Below are 16,830 nucleotides of genomic sequence, written 5' to 3'. Positions count from 1 at the left end.
TGTAGTTTTTTCATAGTAAAATAAGAGTTCCAATATGAATACGATGTGCGAATCTTTTTTTTCAAATAATATTTATCAAATGCACACATACAAATATTTTTGTTATATTGCATTACGAAAAATATACACGACAGGTTCACACCGTTTTTCTGATACTTAACACATTAAAATATTTCTAACAATTTTTTGATAAATATATACACTAGCTGCACCCCGCCACGCGTTGCCGTTGCTCAGTCTGTTTGTTTAGATAGAGAAACAATAGCGCGTGTTGCTTTTAAGTCCAACAGACGGCGCATAGCAAAAAAGCATGTTTTTACCTGTCACCTGTGACATCTTTATAATATTGGTATATAAAAACACACGCATATTCGAATGTAACGTTGTGTATGTATATGTCGTAATTTCAAAGCAATCATTGAAGAACTTTCGGAGATTTAACATTTTGAACAAACGAACGAAGAATACAAATATAATATTTACTTATGGTCATGTCCATAATATGTTTTATGGCAGGTTACTGTTGTTTTATATTTTAATAAAGAAAATACAAAAAAATGATAAAAATCCGTCTCATAATTGATTTAAAAACTTTTATATGTATAGAATTTCTAAAAATTGTATGGATGAATCAATAAATCTAGTACATGATTTCATTGTGGTTGTGGAGTCTTACTGGTCATTGAAAAAGAGCATTTTAACTGTTGTGTGTTATTATTAACTATTTTATAGAAATATTTCATGAAGATTAAAACATGATTTATCGTTTTAACCTGATCTACAGCTTTTATAATGTAGCGACCTTTTGATAAAATATTGAAATATAGGCACATTTATAAAAGAGATTGTACACGATAAAAAAATCGAATAGCTCAGACGGCTTCCTCATGGGCCGGTAAGGAATCGACATATACCGAGTGCCGTAAAATCCTGCAAAGAAAAGTTCCACAATGGACTGCGCTGCAAACCGTTACCTTACTTTAGCGACGTTAACTTTTCTACGCAGGATCTTACAGCACTCGGTTTATGTTGATTCCTTTCTGGCCCACAAGAGAGCCGTCTAGAATATCCCCCCATAATATAGAACCTGCGTAAAAGGTATATCTACCTTAACGGTATAAAGTGTGTTAAAAACTCAATAAAATAGTTTTTACTGTATAATAATATATCTCATTACATTTTCGTTAAATTTTCGTCACTAAGGGTGAATTTAATTATTCATAAATTGCCAGTTCATAGATGGCGCTAATTAAATCAAAAAAGTATATGTGATTCAATCCTACATTGTATTTGTATTTGGACAAAACTATTTATGGCTTCCGTGGTCGAGGTGCAAGGCTTTCGACTAGCAAGCTGGAGGTCGCGGATTCAAATCCCGGCGTGTGCAAGTACATATTATTTTATTATTTTTTTTTTTGGTAAACTAATGTTTAAGATTAAGATTTTTTATGCATAGCACAAAGGGTAACAATTATTTTACAAGCAATAATTATTCGCCTGAAACACTCATCCACATTGGAAAATCTCCTGATAAAATAATTCAATAGAATTATATCTTGGATAAGAGATAAGCCGCCATAGCTCAGTGGTCAGAGCTGTCGTTCGGAAATCGAAGGGACACGGGTTCGAGTCCCGTTGGCGTCATGTATCTTTTATCAGGAGATTTTTCAATGTGGATGAGTGTTTCAGGCGAATAATTATTGCTTGTAAAATAATTGTTTAAATATTATTTGATTGCTTATTTCACAATCTTGCTTATCATAACGTTCCAGAGTGGAAGATACTCTCAGTTTCGTCCTGGTGTAAGACCACCATTTGGAATTGAAACGTTGCTTGAAATGGCTTTAGCCGAGTTTGGTGAACAGATCGGAATAGCCTGGTACGCCCCCCTCACCTTCCTCTTACCCATCGCCTTCCCATTCCCAATACCTTCAGCCTCACAACATACCCCAACGTGGGATGGCATAGTTTCACTGGCCCGATACGGTTGGGACTCACATACGGTATTCACATAAAATAAAATTCGCATTCATATTCCGTATTTACAGTCACACACAAACAATTCATCTTAATATTAAAGCAAAAAGCGTTTTAACTAAAGTAATTAAATCAGTGCCATCTGTGAAAGAGCAGATTATTAATTCTTAACACACAATTGTTTTACAATAGCTCTACACAGGGGGCCCTGAGGAAAACAATTTAACTCGGGTCTATCTCATCTTTGGGGATGCTTTGTGGATGGTCTTTTCAAGGAAAGGTAGGAGAGGTAGTTCAGGAAAGGAAAAAGGTATTAAAGGTCGGTAGGAATCTGGTGGTCAGTGTGTCCAGGATTGACGGACGCGGTGCACTGCGGTGCAAGGCGATTGGTCGAGAAAGTCCTGCTGGAGAGGTCAAATGGGTTCCCTCAACCAGTCTCTCCCGATCCGGCCCGTCGTGAAGAGGCCGTGAGGGAAATAATTTAAGTAGGTGGGCACACGCATTCGCCGCCAAGATCCAATAAACCTCACCCCATGAACCGGGGCACCCCTGCTAAGTCACAAAAAATCTTGCGAACCACTACGTTTGGTGACTTAGCAGGGCACCACCTATGGCAGAGTTGTTGGTTATACAACAAATGGTTCCCAGCGCGGCCTTTACGAAATGATTTTCTAATTTAAGAGTATTTTTCTTCTTACTAAATTTCCAGAATCACTTTCTCGTATATTTATTCGGCGTTCCTACAAAATACGCATTAATACATATGTTACATGAATTTTAAATTTCAGTCTGTGTATTTTAATGTAGTAATACTTCTTTCTAGAAACGCTGTCATCAAATTATTAACATTTCAGAGAAACGTAAATGTATTAACTTCTGTTATAACATTCCAGGAATATCTTACGTGAGATCTCTGCGCGGCAATCGCCTCCTGAAATACGAGGGCTACACTTACAACGTGAACCAGCTGGATAGGGCCGGTGCCCAACGGTGGATTTGCTCTCAGAGAAGTAAACACATCAGGTGCAACGGGTGGATAAAGACACTGGACCAAGTCATCATCGCTATGAAGGGCCAGCACACGCATCCGCCCCCTCCTATGTATTACAAAAAGAAGCATGAAAAGAATTGAACAAATGTCTGTTGTTAGGGGATATTTCACCACCTAAAAGAACATTGAATGTTGCTTGAAATGGCTTTATCCGTGTTTGGTGACCAGATCTGAATAGCCAGTATTTACCAACCTTCCTCTTTCTCATTTACTTCCCTTCTTCTGCCTCACAACAAACCCCAATTGGACACACTATAGTCCCACTAACTCCGGACAGTTGGGACTCTTGTGCGGTACCAATTTACAAAAAATAGTTAACTGTTGAGTTCCTACTCGTCAAGTAACTTCAATCATAGGATTAACACTGGCGATAAACCGACGACCGTTTCAACACCGTCATGTAGCTCCCTATTTATCATGGGAGTGAGTGAGTGACGAATAGTTTGAAACGGATATTTACTTGACGGTAGCGTTACTCAGCGGTGGTAAAACAGATAATACTCGCTACTCGAAGAGTAGCTCTAATAGTCAGTTTACTCAGAGGTGGTGAAATACACCCTTAAATTCTAAACCCTGTTAATAGTAATTTTACCAATTTTAAAAAGTATGTTTCAAATAAAATATTATTCTTAATTTTAATACCATAAATCTACTTGCATGGTTGAAGTAGTAGTTATGTTGCACTGTCGCAGAAACAAAACAAAAATAAATATTTTCAATATACCTGCAATTATTAGGCATTTACAAAAATTGTGATGAGAGTGGGTTTTGCGCGTAATGCCCACTCTACAAATCCTAAGCAATAATTAAGTACTTAAAAGTACACATAATAATTTTTCATACATTCAATAAAAAAAATCGACAAAAGAAATGCATAATTTATTACAAACTATCAAATCAACTAAAAAATCGTAAGCTAAAACCAAATTCGTAAAGGCTGTTAAATGCCGATTAAAACATCTTCTCTTGGTGGATTACTTCTTTAGTATATCACAACCCTATGAATTTCCATCTCTTCTAATTAATTGGAACCTATTGTTCTTCTATCTTGTTTTCGACTTATTAACCATTTGAAAATGGTTATTAATTTCTAATAATTCTGTATATGTTAAGAATGTAGATTAGTTGTACAGTCTATCATTTATAGGAGTGTGTTGTACGATTTTCTTCTATATTCTGATTAATATGAAGTCTTTTAACTAATAAATACGGTTTTCTTTTCCCAAAAAAGTTTTTTATTAAAAAAAGATAAGAAAATAAAACAAACTTGTATTATATTTATACCACGCTTTATACACGCGCGCCATTCAAATACCGTGCTAAAAAATCCACACATTCGAATGATACTCGTACTGCCCAAGATCGAGTCCGAAATGAATCCCAAATTCCAAAGGTGCGTTATGAATGTCAGCACATATGGAAAAAAAATTGGGTTTGTACAAAACATTCTAGTGGCACCAAAGCGGTAGACCTGCTAACCCTGGGAATCTACTAGCTGCCCTAATGCGCAGCACGTTTGTAACACCATATTTGTTCGGAATAGTATTTTGCAAGACTCAGTTTTTTTGTGATTATCGTGATTAAAGTTGTTATTAAAATTAGTTAAATATTGTAGATCTTATTTTAAAAAAAAATCAATAGTTTCTTTCTATTTAAAATATTTTTTTGTAACCAACGACCTAATATTATGTTCTTTAGCAACATATGTTTTAATGACTCACCGGTTTTGTACATTGTAACAATCTGGTTGCTAGGTCACTAATCTCGGGTCCAGTGATGTGATGAAATTCCTTGAGATTTAGGGAGAAGAATGTGTAAAAAATATGGAAAATGCCAACGTAGAATGTTTGTACCTACGGGATTTTTTTCTCCTTTTCTTCTTCTTTGATTAAACTCCCAATGAGGTAGACCACGAATCGCAATTGGTTATTATGTTTCCTATCTGTGAGGTGGGAATGGTCTAAAAGTCCTAGTTTCTTTGTTACATTGTCTTCGGGCAACTTTAATTATTGATTTTGAAAGTTTCTGTGCCATAATCGACGAGGTCGTGGCGAACTCATGAATTCCCGACAGATGCGTTGGCATCTTTTTCCAATGTTTATATATATCCTAGTTCCTAATAACATTGTAAAAAGAGAAAAAGATGCCGCATAGTACATTATTATCGAACTTTAGTAAATAAATAAATAACCATTTTCACGTGGAGGAAATTATGCTTGAAGTTCATCAGCAGCCCTCTTAACCATCGATATATTATATTTAAATGAGACATCAACGAAAAAATAGGTTCCGCTTTTGTCATTCAATTATTCCGATTTGGCATCCGGTGCTCTAATGCCAAACGTCCGGAAACTACAAAACCCTGTCAGCACGCACCGATTATCGTGTTCTAATAGTGGAACACGTTATAGTACACAATAGCACTTCTACTTGTATTTCATGATATGATCTTGATTGTCAGTGTCCAGGCATTCATGTGGGAAACTCTTATTTAATCCCACAAGATACTAATCAATTTTATTTTTCAGGCCCAGTGTACGTGATGTCCCGTCTAGGGAATCCAGTGCTGGACTTCCACGGCTTTCGGTACGCTAAATACCACGTCCTAACCTCGGGAATAACGGCCTGGCGGTGTATCAAACAAAAGATATCTTCGTGCCGGGCGAAAATCTACACCTTGGATGAGAAATTCGTCAAGCACCGTGGAGTTCATAATCACTATTAATTAATCTGGTCCAATTTTTTTAATGACTTTATATTTGTGGATTCCTTATACTATATATTATAAACTCATGCCATTTTATTTATTATATTATTATGCGCCGATTCAGCTTTGGCTTAGTTCAGATGATCTTAAAGCCCGGTTTAAGGCGGTTTTAACCATATTATACGCCTTGATAATAAGAAAAAAAATATTCCGACCTTACGCACTACGTAATATCAACACCTGGTTAGTATTAAGTTAAGTTATGTTCATTGACATAGTAATTCCTTGGGAGGTTCGCAGTTTACTCGAATTAAAAAGAAAACGTTTTTTCTGGTCTTTTGCCACATAAAATTAACTGGTAAATTATGGTTGAAAAACTTGGAAACTGGAAAGTTGTAAGTGTATTTTATTTTACTTTCTCTCTTATTAAATCATTGGTAATTTTTATTTTCTTTATTCGAATATTGATAATTGCCATTGTTTTGCCAATTATCTATTCGAGCAATTTTTGGCATATTATAGCAAATATTATTGCAAAAACTAATTAAGCGATCGCTTGTCATTATGGGTCAGATTTATAGAACCTAAAAATGTGGGATAAACGGCGAAATCTAGATGGATTAATTGGGTGTAAACTGCAGGAGGCAGTTCATATGTTACCATAGATGAGGAATGGTATTAATTAAATAATGAGGTATATATCTTGTATTCTTATAATCATAATATTAGTCAGTAGGACTGTGGTAAGTGTATTTCCTCATTTATTTATATTTTTCAGTTTGTTAAGTTAATATTTTCTTTATTGGAAAAATAGTAACAGTATTAACCATTTATGATTTCTGTTTTTTATAATAATGCTCTCTTATTTACAATTTACAACAGGATTTATTTGTTAAAATGAATGTATAGAGAGTTAGAGAGAAACAATAGTAATATTCTTAACAACATAACTATTGCTGAAAGGACCAAAAGCGCCTTAACTACGGACTAGGTCAGAGAGAAAAAAATGTTTCTTCATACTCTTCATGAACCTTGCTGAAAGGGATGACGCGTCTCGTCATCAGGGTGTCTAGCACAGTGAAATCGATAACTGTACAATATCGGATCGATAGGCGTACCTACCGATGATTTTGTTCCGTTTTTCCGAACATGGTTGCCCTGTTGAAAGCCAGACGAAATAAATCAGAATTCGATATACGCTGGGAACACTGGCGCATCTCTCTGTGAATTGATATTCCTAAACGTCAGACGGCTACGTAAAAGTAAAAAACCGACTGTCGGAATAATATTCTGACCGTGCTCGCAAATACCGCTAACTAACCATAGATGACGGATTTTGACAATGTCGTATTTATTATGTCTTGAGTCAACGACCGGCAATGGTTTAAGGCCGCGCCTCCGCTTTTATAGGCCGCTTGTGGTACTTCCTTCAGGTAGGTGGCGGGAGTGGGGGCTACTAATTTGTGAATTGTGAGCTGCGTGACGAATCGGAGATGTATGTTGGCATCCGTATGTAGAAAGAGATACCGTATTTAGGGGCCGCAAGTATTCCAACTCCAACCCGCGCGGTTCGTCTCGTTATAAATTTAATTAATCAAAGGGGTTGTGTTGAGGTTTCATAATTATATTTGCAGAATTATTTTGCAAGTAAGAAAATTGCCATTTTGTTTATTTTAAGGACCAAAATTAATGAACGAATTTAACCATAGTTCCTAAGTTATTGATAAGTTGATTTTTAATTTTTGCTGACTTTACTCTATGTCAGTTCAAAACCCGTTGAAGATAAAATCCAATTGTTATTATTATGATATATTAATAATGTTCAAGTTCCAGAGTGAAGGATATTCTCGGTATGTTACTGGTAAGTGACCACCATTCAGAGTTCAAATGTTATTTGAAATAGCTTTAACAATGTTTAGTAATCAGATCTGAAGAGTCATGTTACCCCCATTTTCCCTCTCATCCGAGCTTAGCTCCCGTCTCACAACATACTGAAAATGGGTGTGGAATAGTCCCACTGTCAGTAAAAAGCTTAGGTAGTGTTCACTATCCCTTTGTTCAACAATATACATTAAAAAACATTATCAATTGTTAAAATACAGATGATATCTGGATAGTAATTAAAATCTCTAAAGGTGTCTTGAAGAACTTTATTGAATGTACTTTGTATTATATTTAATGTTTTTATGTGGTTAAAGTCTTAGAAAACTCATAACACTAATGTGAAATAATATAATATTTGTGTATATGGTACCATATATTAGAAAGTCAGTGTAATAGTTACGTCGAATAGCGGTTATATATTGTATTCTAACAATCTTTGTATTTTATTTAATAAGATTTGCAAAGAAAGCAATAAAAAATACACATTTAACTATGTATGTAAATCAGGTTAATAAATGTGTTTATGTATCGTAGGCATTATGTAGATGCACATTCATGTTGTAATAAGTGTGTGATACATTTTATAAGTTTGATGTTAAAAAATAGGGTTAAAAGTATTTTATTTTGAACAAATGAATAAATTTTAACGAATTCCATTTTTTGTTATTCTCCATCTTCAAAAATTTATGAATATAATCATGAATTTACCATTTATAATCCTATTGATATATATCAATTCGTCTTGATAACACAGAAAAATAAAATGCTTAATAAAAATATATTTCTGAAACGCTAACAGCTAATATCACTCTAGGTAGTATCGGTAAGGTTAAAAATCAGCATATGAATTAGGACCTGATTTCTTGATTGATTCTTTCCTTTGAGGCATTTAAAATAAATCAACTGACTGGTAAAGGCATGCTGCAACTAAATAAACATTAGTTTTTTTAAACGAGACCTTATTTCTTACTAAATCTACAACCCTTTTTAGAAATGGAAAGGAGCCACAGCCACCAGTGATGCGCAAAGGTTTGTGCCTTATACTTTATTTTACCGAGTTATTAGAAAAAATAAATCCCATTTACACTTTGACAGCAAACGGAAAACTCGATTTCCAGTCCCGAAATATGAGTCCCTCATCTCTAAACCGCTAGGTAAGCCGCAATGCCGAAATCTCCATTCTTTCCATTATTCTCATGCCAAAACAGTATTATTTTTAATTTATCATTGATACTAGCTCCAGCTTTTTCAGTTTTCCGTCTACATTATTCCATGCTTTTAACAGTGTTCATGTATTACTTGTAATGCTCATTCTTACAACAGAATAACATGAACTAAAGACCGGTTGTTTCTCAGAATTTTAAGAAAGCGTCAAATTTAAAAGTAAATATTTAATTAATTGTAAAAAGCATTCACTTTGTGGCTCATCATAATTTATAATAAAAACACATAAATTTGTTTTTGACCACGATAGTTTTATTTTCACTCTACCGGTTTCGGAAGATCCCTTCCTTCGTCAGGAGAATATTTAAAACTGATCTACTACACAAAATATTGACACATAAAACAAAAATGTTAAGTGTTTGAGGGAGATGTGGACAAAGTGGAAGGGGTAATTACGGGAATTCCAGGAAGAACAGAGCGGTTAACTGGAAATATGTCAAGAATAGGACTATAAGAGAGATTAATTTGGTTATTTATATAATAATAATAAATTCAGTTAAGGACTTGTTCATTCCCAATAATGCTAAGCTAATTTCGTTTGATGTAATCAACTTATTTCCAAATGTTCCAACTACTGATTGCAAACAAATAATTGTAGATATGTTAAAATCCTCTAATTTAGATAAAGATATGATTGATGACCTGTCTCGTTTATTCAATATGTGCCTTAATCAAAATTATTTCCAGTATAACAACTGCGTCTTCCAACAGAGCCAAGGGCTACCCATGGGAGCTCCTACTAGCCCACTGTTGGCAGATATTTTTATGAATAACTTAGAAAATAAGATTTTTAATTGTAAGTCATCACTCTTAAATAATGTTCTCACTTGGAAACGATATGTAGACGATATTTTTTGTATCTGGACGGGAACAGAGCGGCAACTAACTAAATTCCTTCTTCTTATAAATTCATTTCATAAAAACATTCAATTCACTGTAGAGGTAGGCATTAATGCATCGATTAATTTTCTGGATTTAACACTAACTTCAATAAATAATACAATTGAATTTAACATCTATCGTAAACCGACATTCACGGATATAACTATACATAACACGTCAAACCACCCGATATCACACAAACATTCTGCCTATCATTCAATGGTACACCGCTTAGTAAAAATCCCACTATCAGCTGTTAATTTCGAAATTGAACTGTCAAAAATAAAACAAATTGCTCTAAATAATGGTTACTCGACACACTTAATTGATAAAATCCTGAATAAGAAACTTAAACTCATTTCGACGAATACATTTTTATTTGGTACACCTGAAACTAATAATAAAATCATAAATCCCTTTCGATGGCGTAAAATCTTATACATATCCAATTTTTCTTCACTTAGTACAAAAAATTTGCCTACCCACATTAAACCCGCGTTCTATACTGATAACAACTTGGGAAAATTACTTAAAAATACTAAACATAAAGATCACAAATTTAGCCACTCAGGCATTTACCAACTATGTTGCAATGATTGTCCATCGTTCTACATAGGTAAGACAACTAGAAATATAAATATTAGAATCACGGAACATTTAAGATGTTTAAATAACAATAATTTTTCGGAGTTTGCCAATCATCTCATTTCCACCGATCATACTTTTAGTAAAGATACAGGGGTTAAAATTCTTCACCGTAGTAATAAAGGCAAAAAATTAGATAATTTAGAAGCACTTGAAATCAGAAAATCCCTCAATAATAACTCCAGTATAATAAATAACCAAATTAATCTCTCTTATAGTCCTATTCTTGACATATTTCCAGTTAACCGCTCTGTTCTTCCTGGAATTCCCCTAATTACCCCTTCCACTTTGTCCACATCTCCCTCAAACACTTAACATTTTTGTTAAGTGTTTGAGGGAGACAGTTAAATATTCTCCTGACGAAGGAAGGGATCTTCCGAAACCGGTAGAGTGAAAATAAAACTATCGTGGTCAAAAACAAATTTATGTGTTTTTATTGTAAATATTCAATGTTAAAGTCCTATTCAAGTTCTGTTATTATCCAAGTACTATGAAACAACCAATTATAACAGAACTTGAATGGATCTATCTATGAACTTCTGAAATTTGATGCATAATTGTTCTAATTCTGTGAAACAACCCGTCTTAAGAAATTATAATATGCATTCATTGAAATGACTAGTCATGCAGCCAAGAACTATTTGAAATCTGATTCCTCTCTGTGCCATCATCATATTTATAATCGTTTTACTGCCATGTTATATCTTTCATTTTGTCTTATGTGTTGTTAATATATGAATTCCCTTTATCTTCCAGCTGTTTATACGGTTTCCAAATATGGAAAGAGGCAGTTGGTCTTTAAGAACTACCTTTTTACTATGCATTCCCGGGGTTTGTCCGGGAAGGAGAGGTGGATCTGTTCTTCTCATCACAATAGAAAATGTTCATCAGTTGTAAACATTTTCCATGATATTATTATTTCTGCGAAAGGTCAACATAATCACCTCTAGGATCTGTCACATAGTACACAAATATAGAAAGATTTGATTCGAAATAAGTCGAAGACTCAATGGCACACTATAGTTATGAAATTAGTTTGAAGGAGGTGATAGTGACAGTAGACAACATTACCTGAAGCCAACGCCTTTTAATCAGTAGAAGATCACATACGATAAAGGACAGTGGATCCCCCAAAAATACTGCAACGTTTCAGGGAGTGATTCGATCAAGCGTGAAAAGAAGCAAAATTTAAATCTGGGTTTTTTGAACCGGCCTCTCATAGTCAAAAGCAACGTCAAAATACTTCTATTTTTAGGTTGCTTTTAAACATTCCTCATTCCATATTATTTAACATTCAGGTCGTACGTGAAATTTGTGCAAATAATTGTCTGTTCTGTTCAATATTATTGTCATAAAATGATTGGATTCTTACTGACGATAATAAAATGTACATGCAACCCATGAAATCTTGGTTAAGGTTTTCTCCTCTTCTTTCAATTTCTTCAGTTCAGTGATTTTATTGAATTGCTACCTGAGGACTTATTCTCGTTCTGCACCCCTGGCCTCATATCGTCCTGGAAACATATGGTCGTGGAAATAATATAATTTACTATATTGAAGTAGAATGAAAGATAAATCGGAGATTTTTTCTAAAAAAAAGATTAATACAAAAAGAAAGGGTAATATCATATGTAATTAATATTTTAAATGCAGTCTGCTCGGAGAAAACTGAGTATTGCTGATTTATTAATATCCTGTTAAAATGGGACAGCGGGTCGTTTCCACAGTAAATTTTTAGTTTATTTCGTACCTCGTGTTCATGCGCCAGCGTTTGTCCTGTTAATATATAATGACGAAATGCTAATATGTAATGATTTTTATGAACACGTGTTCTGACGTCGCGTTAATACATTCCTTTTTTTTACGAAAAGTTTAACATGAAACCTATCAATTCACTCCTTTTGGGCCTGAAGTCCCGTTTTTAACAGAATTGCGAATAATTTGAAGAGATTTTTAATAAATTAGCAATATTTTATCAGTAAGTTTTCTCCGTGTGTGTGACATAAAATTAAATGTCTAAAAGTATTTTTTTGTTCAGTTTGTGAGCTGAAAGACTATGCAAAAATATTCTACTAACGTTTTAACAGCAACCCATAGGCCTGGGAGTTCCTCAAGGGACGTGCTGTGGGCATACTATTTTTAATTAATCATATTAATAAATGCTATGTCTCACTTTGCTAGCTGCAAGTCTTGAAAACCTTTCTGGATAAGAGGAGAGACTCCCTGAGTTAGTTCTCACTTCAGAAAACAGGCGGAAAATTAAGTAGCAAGCGGTTGACGTGAAAAATGCCTTCCTAAAAATCTCATTCCTGACCCTACATTCTCCATCGATAGAAGAAATTGCTCCCACCACCGTTGTACCCACATTATGAAAAGATGGTGCCTTAAATACTCGGCCATTTTTGAACCTGCGGGTTGTTAAGTTTTTGTGAATAGTCGACAGAAGTGATTTAGCGACCAGAGAATATTGAATATTTCATAAAGTTTTAAAAATTTTCAAACGAATCTTTAATCTTATCTAAAACTCACATAAACTTTAGCACCTGCAGGTGCTAAAGTTTATGTAAGTTCTTAAAAATTAAAATTAATTACTCTGATTGTTACGAATGTGTGCCAGAATTACTAAACAAAGGCAATCAACTGATTTGGCACTCGGCAAGTGATTATATGGAGTGCTTGCCTTCCCTTACCTTAATTTCCTCACTTCTGTGGAATGATAGGTCCAGTATTGACGCACGTTTACAGAAGTAACACATTAAAGATGAATCAGCTGAATCAACCAAATAGATTTTGGCAAAACACAGAAAGTGGTCATTAGAAGGGAGCCCTTGGTGGCATTGGGGCTGCCTTAAACGCATAGCGCATTCTCTGGTAGATTAGGGAATGCTTATTCCTGACTTAATACCGTAGTACTCTTACTAAAAGATATCTACAGAGGAATAAACTTGATATAATTGATGAATATAATAATATGAATTGATGATGCCGAGATCCCAGCTATTGGAAATGTTTTGAAAGCCGGAGAGATGAAAAAATTCAATGGTGTGCTAACGGTAAAGGTACGTAGGTAAGCTAACATAGACCAATGAAGAAAACATTATTTAGTACTTAGACCAAGCAGCAATGTTTGTAAACCAAATGAAGTATGCCAACATTATACAATTGGTCAGATGCCGTCTCTTCACCCCAAGTCCAACATCAGTATCTCCGATACTCAGAGGTGTATTCCTCCGGGAAGACCGACTTTTCCCCAGATCTTTTCATAAATTTGACCGTCATTGAGTTGTCCTTATTGTTGGAAATGATTACTCCGATCAACAGCTTCGAAATTATTGACGAATGGTAATTTTCGTCTTTAAAATTAAAATTTCAAATAATAATTTCCCTGAGTACCTTGTATTATTTTGAATGTCTTATAAATTGCTGACTTCTAAAATAATTCGAATCCGTAATAAGATAAAACCAGTACAAGAATCTCGCTAATCCGGAAATATTTAGGTACTATGAGTTACTTATATCTTACCGGTATTTATTTAAATATGCATTTTAATTCCATCCTGAAATTCAGACTTGAGGTCATTTGAATTCATTCCTGAAGATAACAAGAAAATGAAGATTTAAATTAAGTTTTGTTAAATAAACTGAAAAGGGATATTTTTATTTGGGTTCAGTAATGGGATTATAACATTGGTGTTGCAATAAAACTTGTTTGAGGAAAACATGCAATAAAATTAGGAAGGTTGCAGAAAAATTTGGTTGACGTTAGTCTGGTCAAGTTTAGAAACCACGGGTAGGACGGGTACGTACCTAATAACAGTACCAAAAGAGATTTTATGAATGAATCAGCTCTAGGTGTAATGCCTAGCACATTATGTTGAATCCAAAAGTATGTTTTAATAATGGTAAGTTATTTTATAAAAGTATTTTAGAGATGTTTTTACATTCAACAGCATGAAGTCCATGACTCGCGATCTGCACACAATGAACTTTGCATTTGAAAATAAAATACCACAAGTTTATTTCATAATTATGAATAACATAAACTTCTTCCCATGCGTGAGATAGCCCAGAGCTGCTTGAGGACCCATTGCATAATATAAGGCTATTTAAAATGATGGATTCAATTTCGTAACTATATATTTTAAACTGCGAATTAGTGATGCGTACAAAGTAAATTACATTCGATCACTATTTATTTATTGCATTTATTAACGCCCTATAGAGCTTTTACATAACGATTGTAAATTAAATTAAAAATCACAGTATAACACAAATAAAAAACTTTAAAAATAAAGTTTAAATACCACTTGTTATGTTATTATCACACCAACATTAAAGAAGCCTCGAAATTTAAATACGAGTAAAAAACAATAAAATGATAATGTGAATATAAACAAGAAACATATGCATAAATTATGATTACTCGATATTTATATTAACTCGAAAATATCGGCGACATCTATTAGCTCATTGCCCAGTCTATGTATTTTCTCCGTAAAAGAATTGAACACGAAGTTATTGTCGTGAAATAATATTTTCCATTTAGTATGCTTCGGAGGTACATGTAACGAAGACAAATTTATAGCGTCAGGGCAGTCATATCTTGAAATAAAAAAGATAAATTATTTTTCGCCTCTCGGATAATTTCCATAAATTGAGTTTACTTCGTAAATTTACATAAATGATTTCATTTATCGGAATACCAATTTTGAAATTAATAAAGCGTTTTGAAATTTCTCGATTTGTAAACAATGAGAGTTAAAACGAGCAAAAGCATGCATTGTATTCTACCTGACTTCAGACCTGAGATGTTTATAATAATTTTATGGTTTTTAGTTTATACAAGTCTTTAATAATACAGACAACAAAGTTAATAAATACGGTTTATAGATATTAATTATTACTCCGTTAGCTTCACGGCAATCGTCTAACCGTTAGGTGAACTCGTTCCACATCAGAAGGTATGACTGAGTTCACTGCAGCTGAGATACGGTTCAACAGGTCACTTTGGTAGAGTTATTTGTAGAGATGGTACATAAACTGCTTCTTTTACGAATCCCCACAAGAAAAGATCACAAGGCTTGAGATCAGGAGATGTTGGGGGCCAGAACTGAAGAACCAGGTTTTCATAGTAAAAATGTTCTTATATTTTTGTTAACTTGTTTACTTGCAGGTATTTTATCGCCGCAATAATTTAGAGCTTGTGGGTCGTTCACGGAAAGGTGAGAAATTAAAGTGAAAAAAAATGTTCGTAAAAGTAGATGAATTGTAAATTCATTCGTAAGAACTAATGCGTATTGTGTTTTAAAAGAAACACAGGTTTTTCCCTTAATTGAAAGCTTCAAATAACGTTTTCTGAGCGCCGGAATACGCTTTTACCACTTGAATCCAAGAATAAACAGAGGAATAGAATCATAGTAAATCGATTAGTGTTATTTTACGGTTAAAACAATACATATCATATCTATAAATTATTTAAATTTTTATCACTAATTCAATAATATTAGTTCCTAAATTACAAAGTTAGTAGGTAGTTTTGTTCGCGTGTCATTTAGAAAACGCAATCCGATAGCGGGCCAAAAATGACCTTCTTTATCTCACGCGAGAAAGCGAATGTAAGAAAACGCCTGTTAAAGGATAAATAATATTTCCAGACAAATGTAAACTGAGACGGAGTGACTATCTATAATCGAAGCGGTAACCGGGCAACTCAGGACAGTGGCGATTCAACACATTCTTGAAAGTTATATAAAGTCATGAAAGTGATGAAAACAGATTACATTAGGTTAGGTTTATAGGCCCTTTTTTATCACTTAATAGCTTTATAATACCCTTCAAAGGTTTGTTGAATTGCCCCTCTCCTGAGTTGCCATGGAGCCGATAAAGCAACTTCAGCAAAGACAGTTATGGAAAAGAAAATACAGGCAGAATAGTGGATTTGAACAAACACATCTCCAAACTTTAAAGCAAATTATACACAGAGTCCACGGTTATCAGTTCTTACTCAAAATTAGTGGAAAATTGTTTAAAAATAGAAAGTTTGTCCAATCAAAAATAAAGATTTATTTATTAATATGACGATAATGATTTTATAAAATCTTTTTCTTATACATTATTTTGTTTTCCAGTCGCTACGTTCGGATTGTCAAGGTACGGGAACCCCATCGTCGTGATGAAAGGGTTCCGGTTTCAGAAAGAGAGAAGCTGTAATTCAAAAGGTCTCGTCCTTTGGAGGTGTATCAGAAGATACAATACCAAGTGCAGAGCCATGCTGTACACTCGCAACGAGGAAATCACCAAGTGTATTCTTACTCACACTCACGATCCCTTTTCCGGGACATTTCCTCCTGAGTAAGGTTTTCCTTATTTCCAAAAAGAGGTAATCATATAGATGGGCCAAAGCCGACACCTTCCCACTCCTCACATGACATAAACAGGCAAATGTATAGTATCTTGCTGC

General features: G+C 34.2%; 1 protein-coding gene across 33 annotated transcripts in view; it reads left to right on the top strand.

Annotated features, from left to right (window-relative positions):
• LOC149418217 (uncharacterized) overlaps positions 1-16,830 on the top strand; it is a 598,424-nt gene that overhangs the window by 460,651 nt on the left and 120,943 nt on the right. The window contains exon 5 of one of the 33 annotated variants that reach the window (XM_089639787.1): positions 16,499-16,740. The exons of 29 other annotated variants lie outside the window; for them this stretch is intronic. In XM_089639787.1, coding sequence (XP_089495913.1) covers positions 16,499-16,725 — 227 coding nt within the window. In that variant the 3' untranslated portion in view covers positions 16,726-16,740. Of the gene's footprint in view, positions 1-2,870; positions 3,125-5,556; positions 5,769-11,126; positions 11,336-16,498; positions 16,741-16,830 lie in introns of those variants that run through there. 3 more of the 33 variants (XM_089639797.1, XM_089639793.1, XM_089639779.1) reach the window with 3 other exon arrangements.

This window comes from Hesperophylax consimilis, chromosome 14 (assembly GCF_061612785.1).
Source record: "Hesperophylax consimilis isolate HC1 chromosome 14, BYU_Hcon_1.0, whole genome shotgun sequence".
Lineage (NCBI taxonomy): Eukaryota > Metazoa > Arthropoda > Insecta > Trichoptera > Limnephilidae > Hesperophylax > Hesperophylax consimilis.
This window is presented reverse-complemented; position numbering and strand designations above follow the sequence as displayed.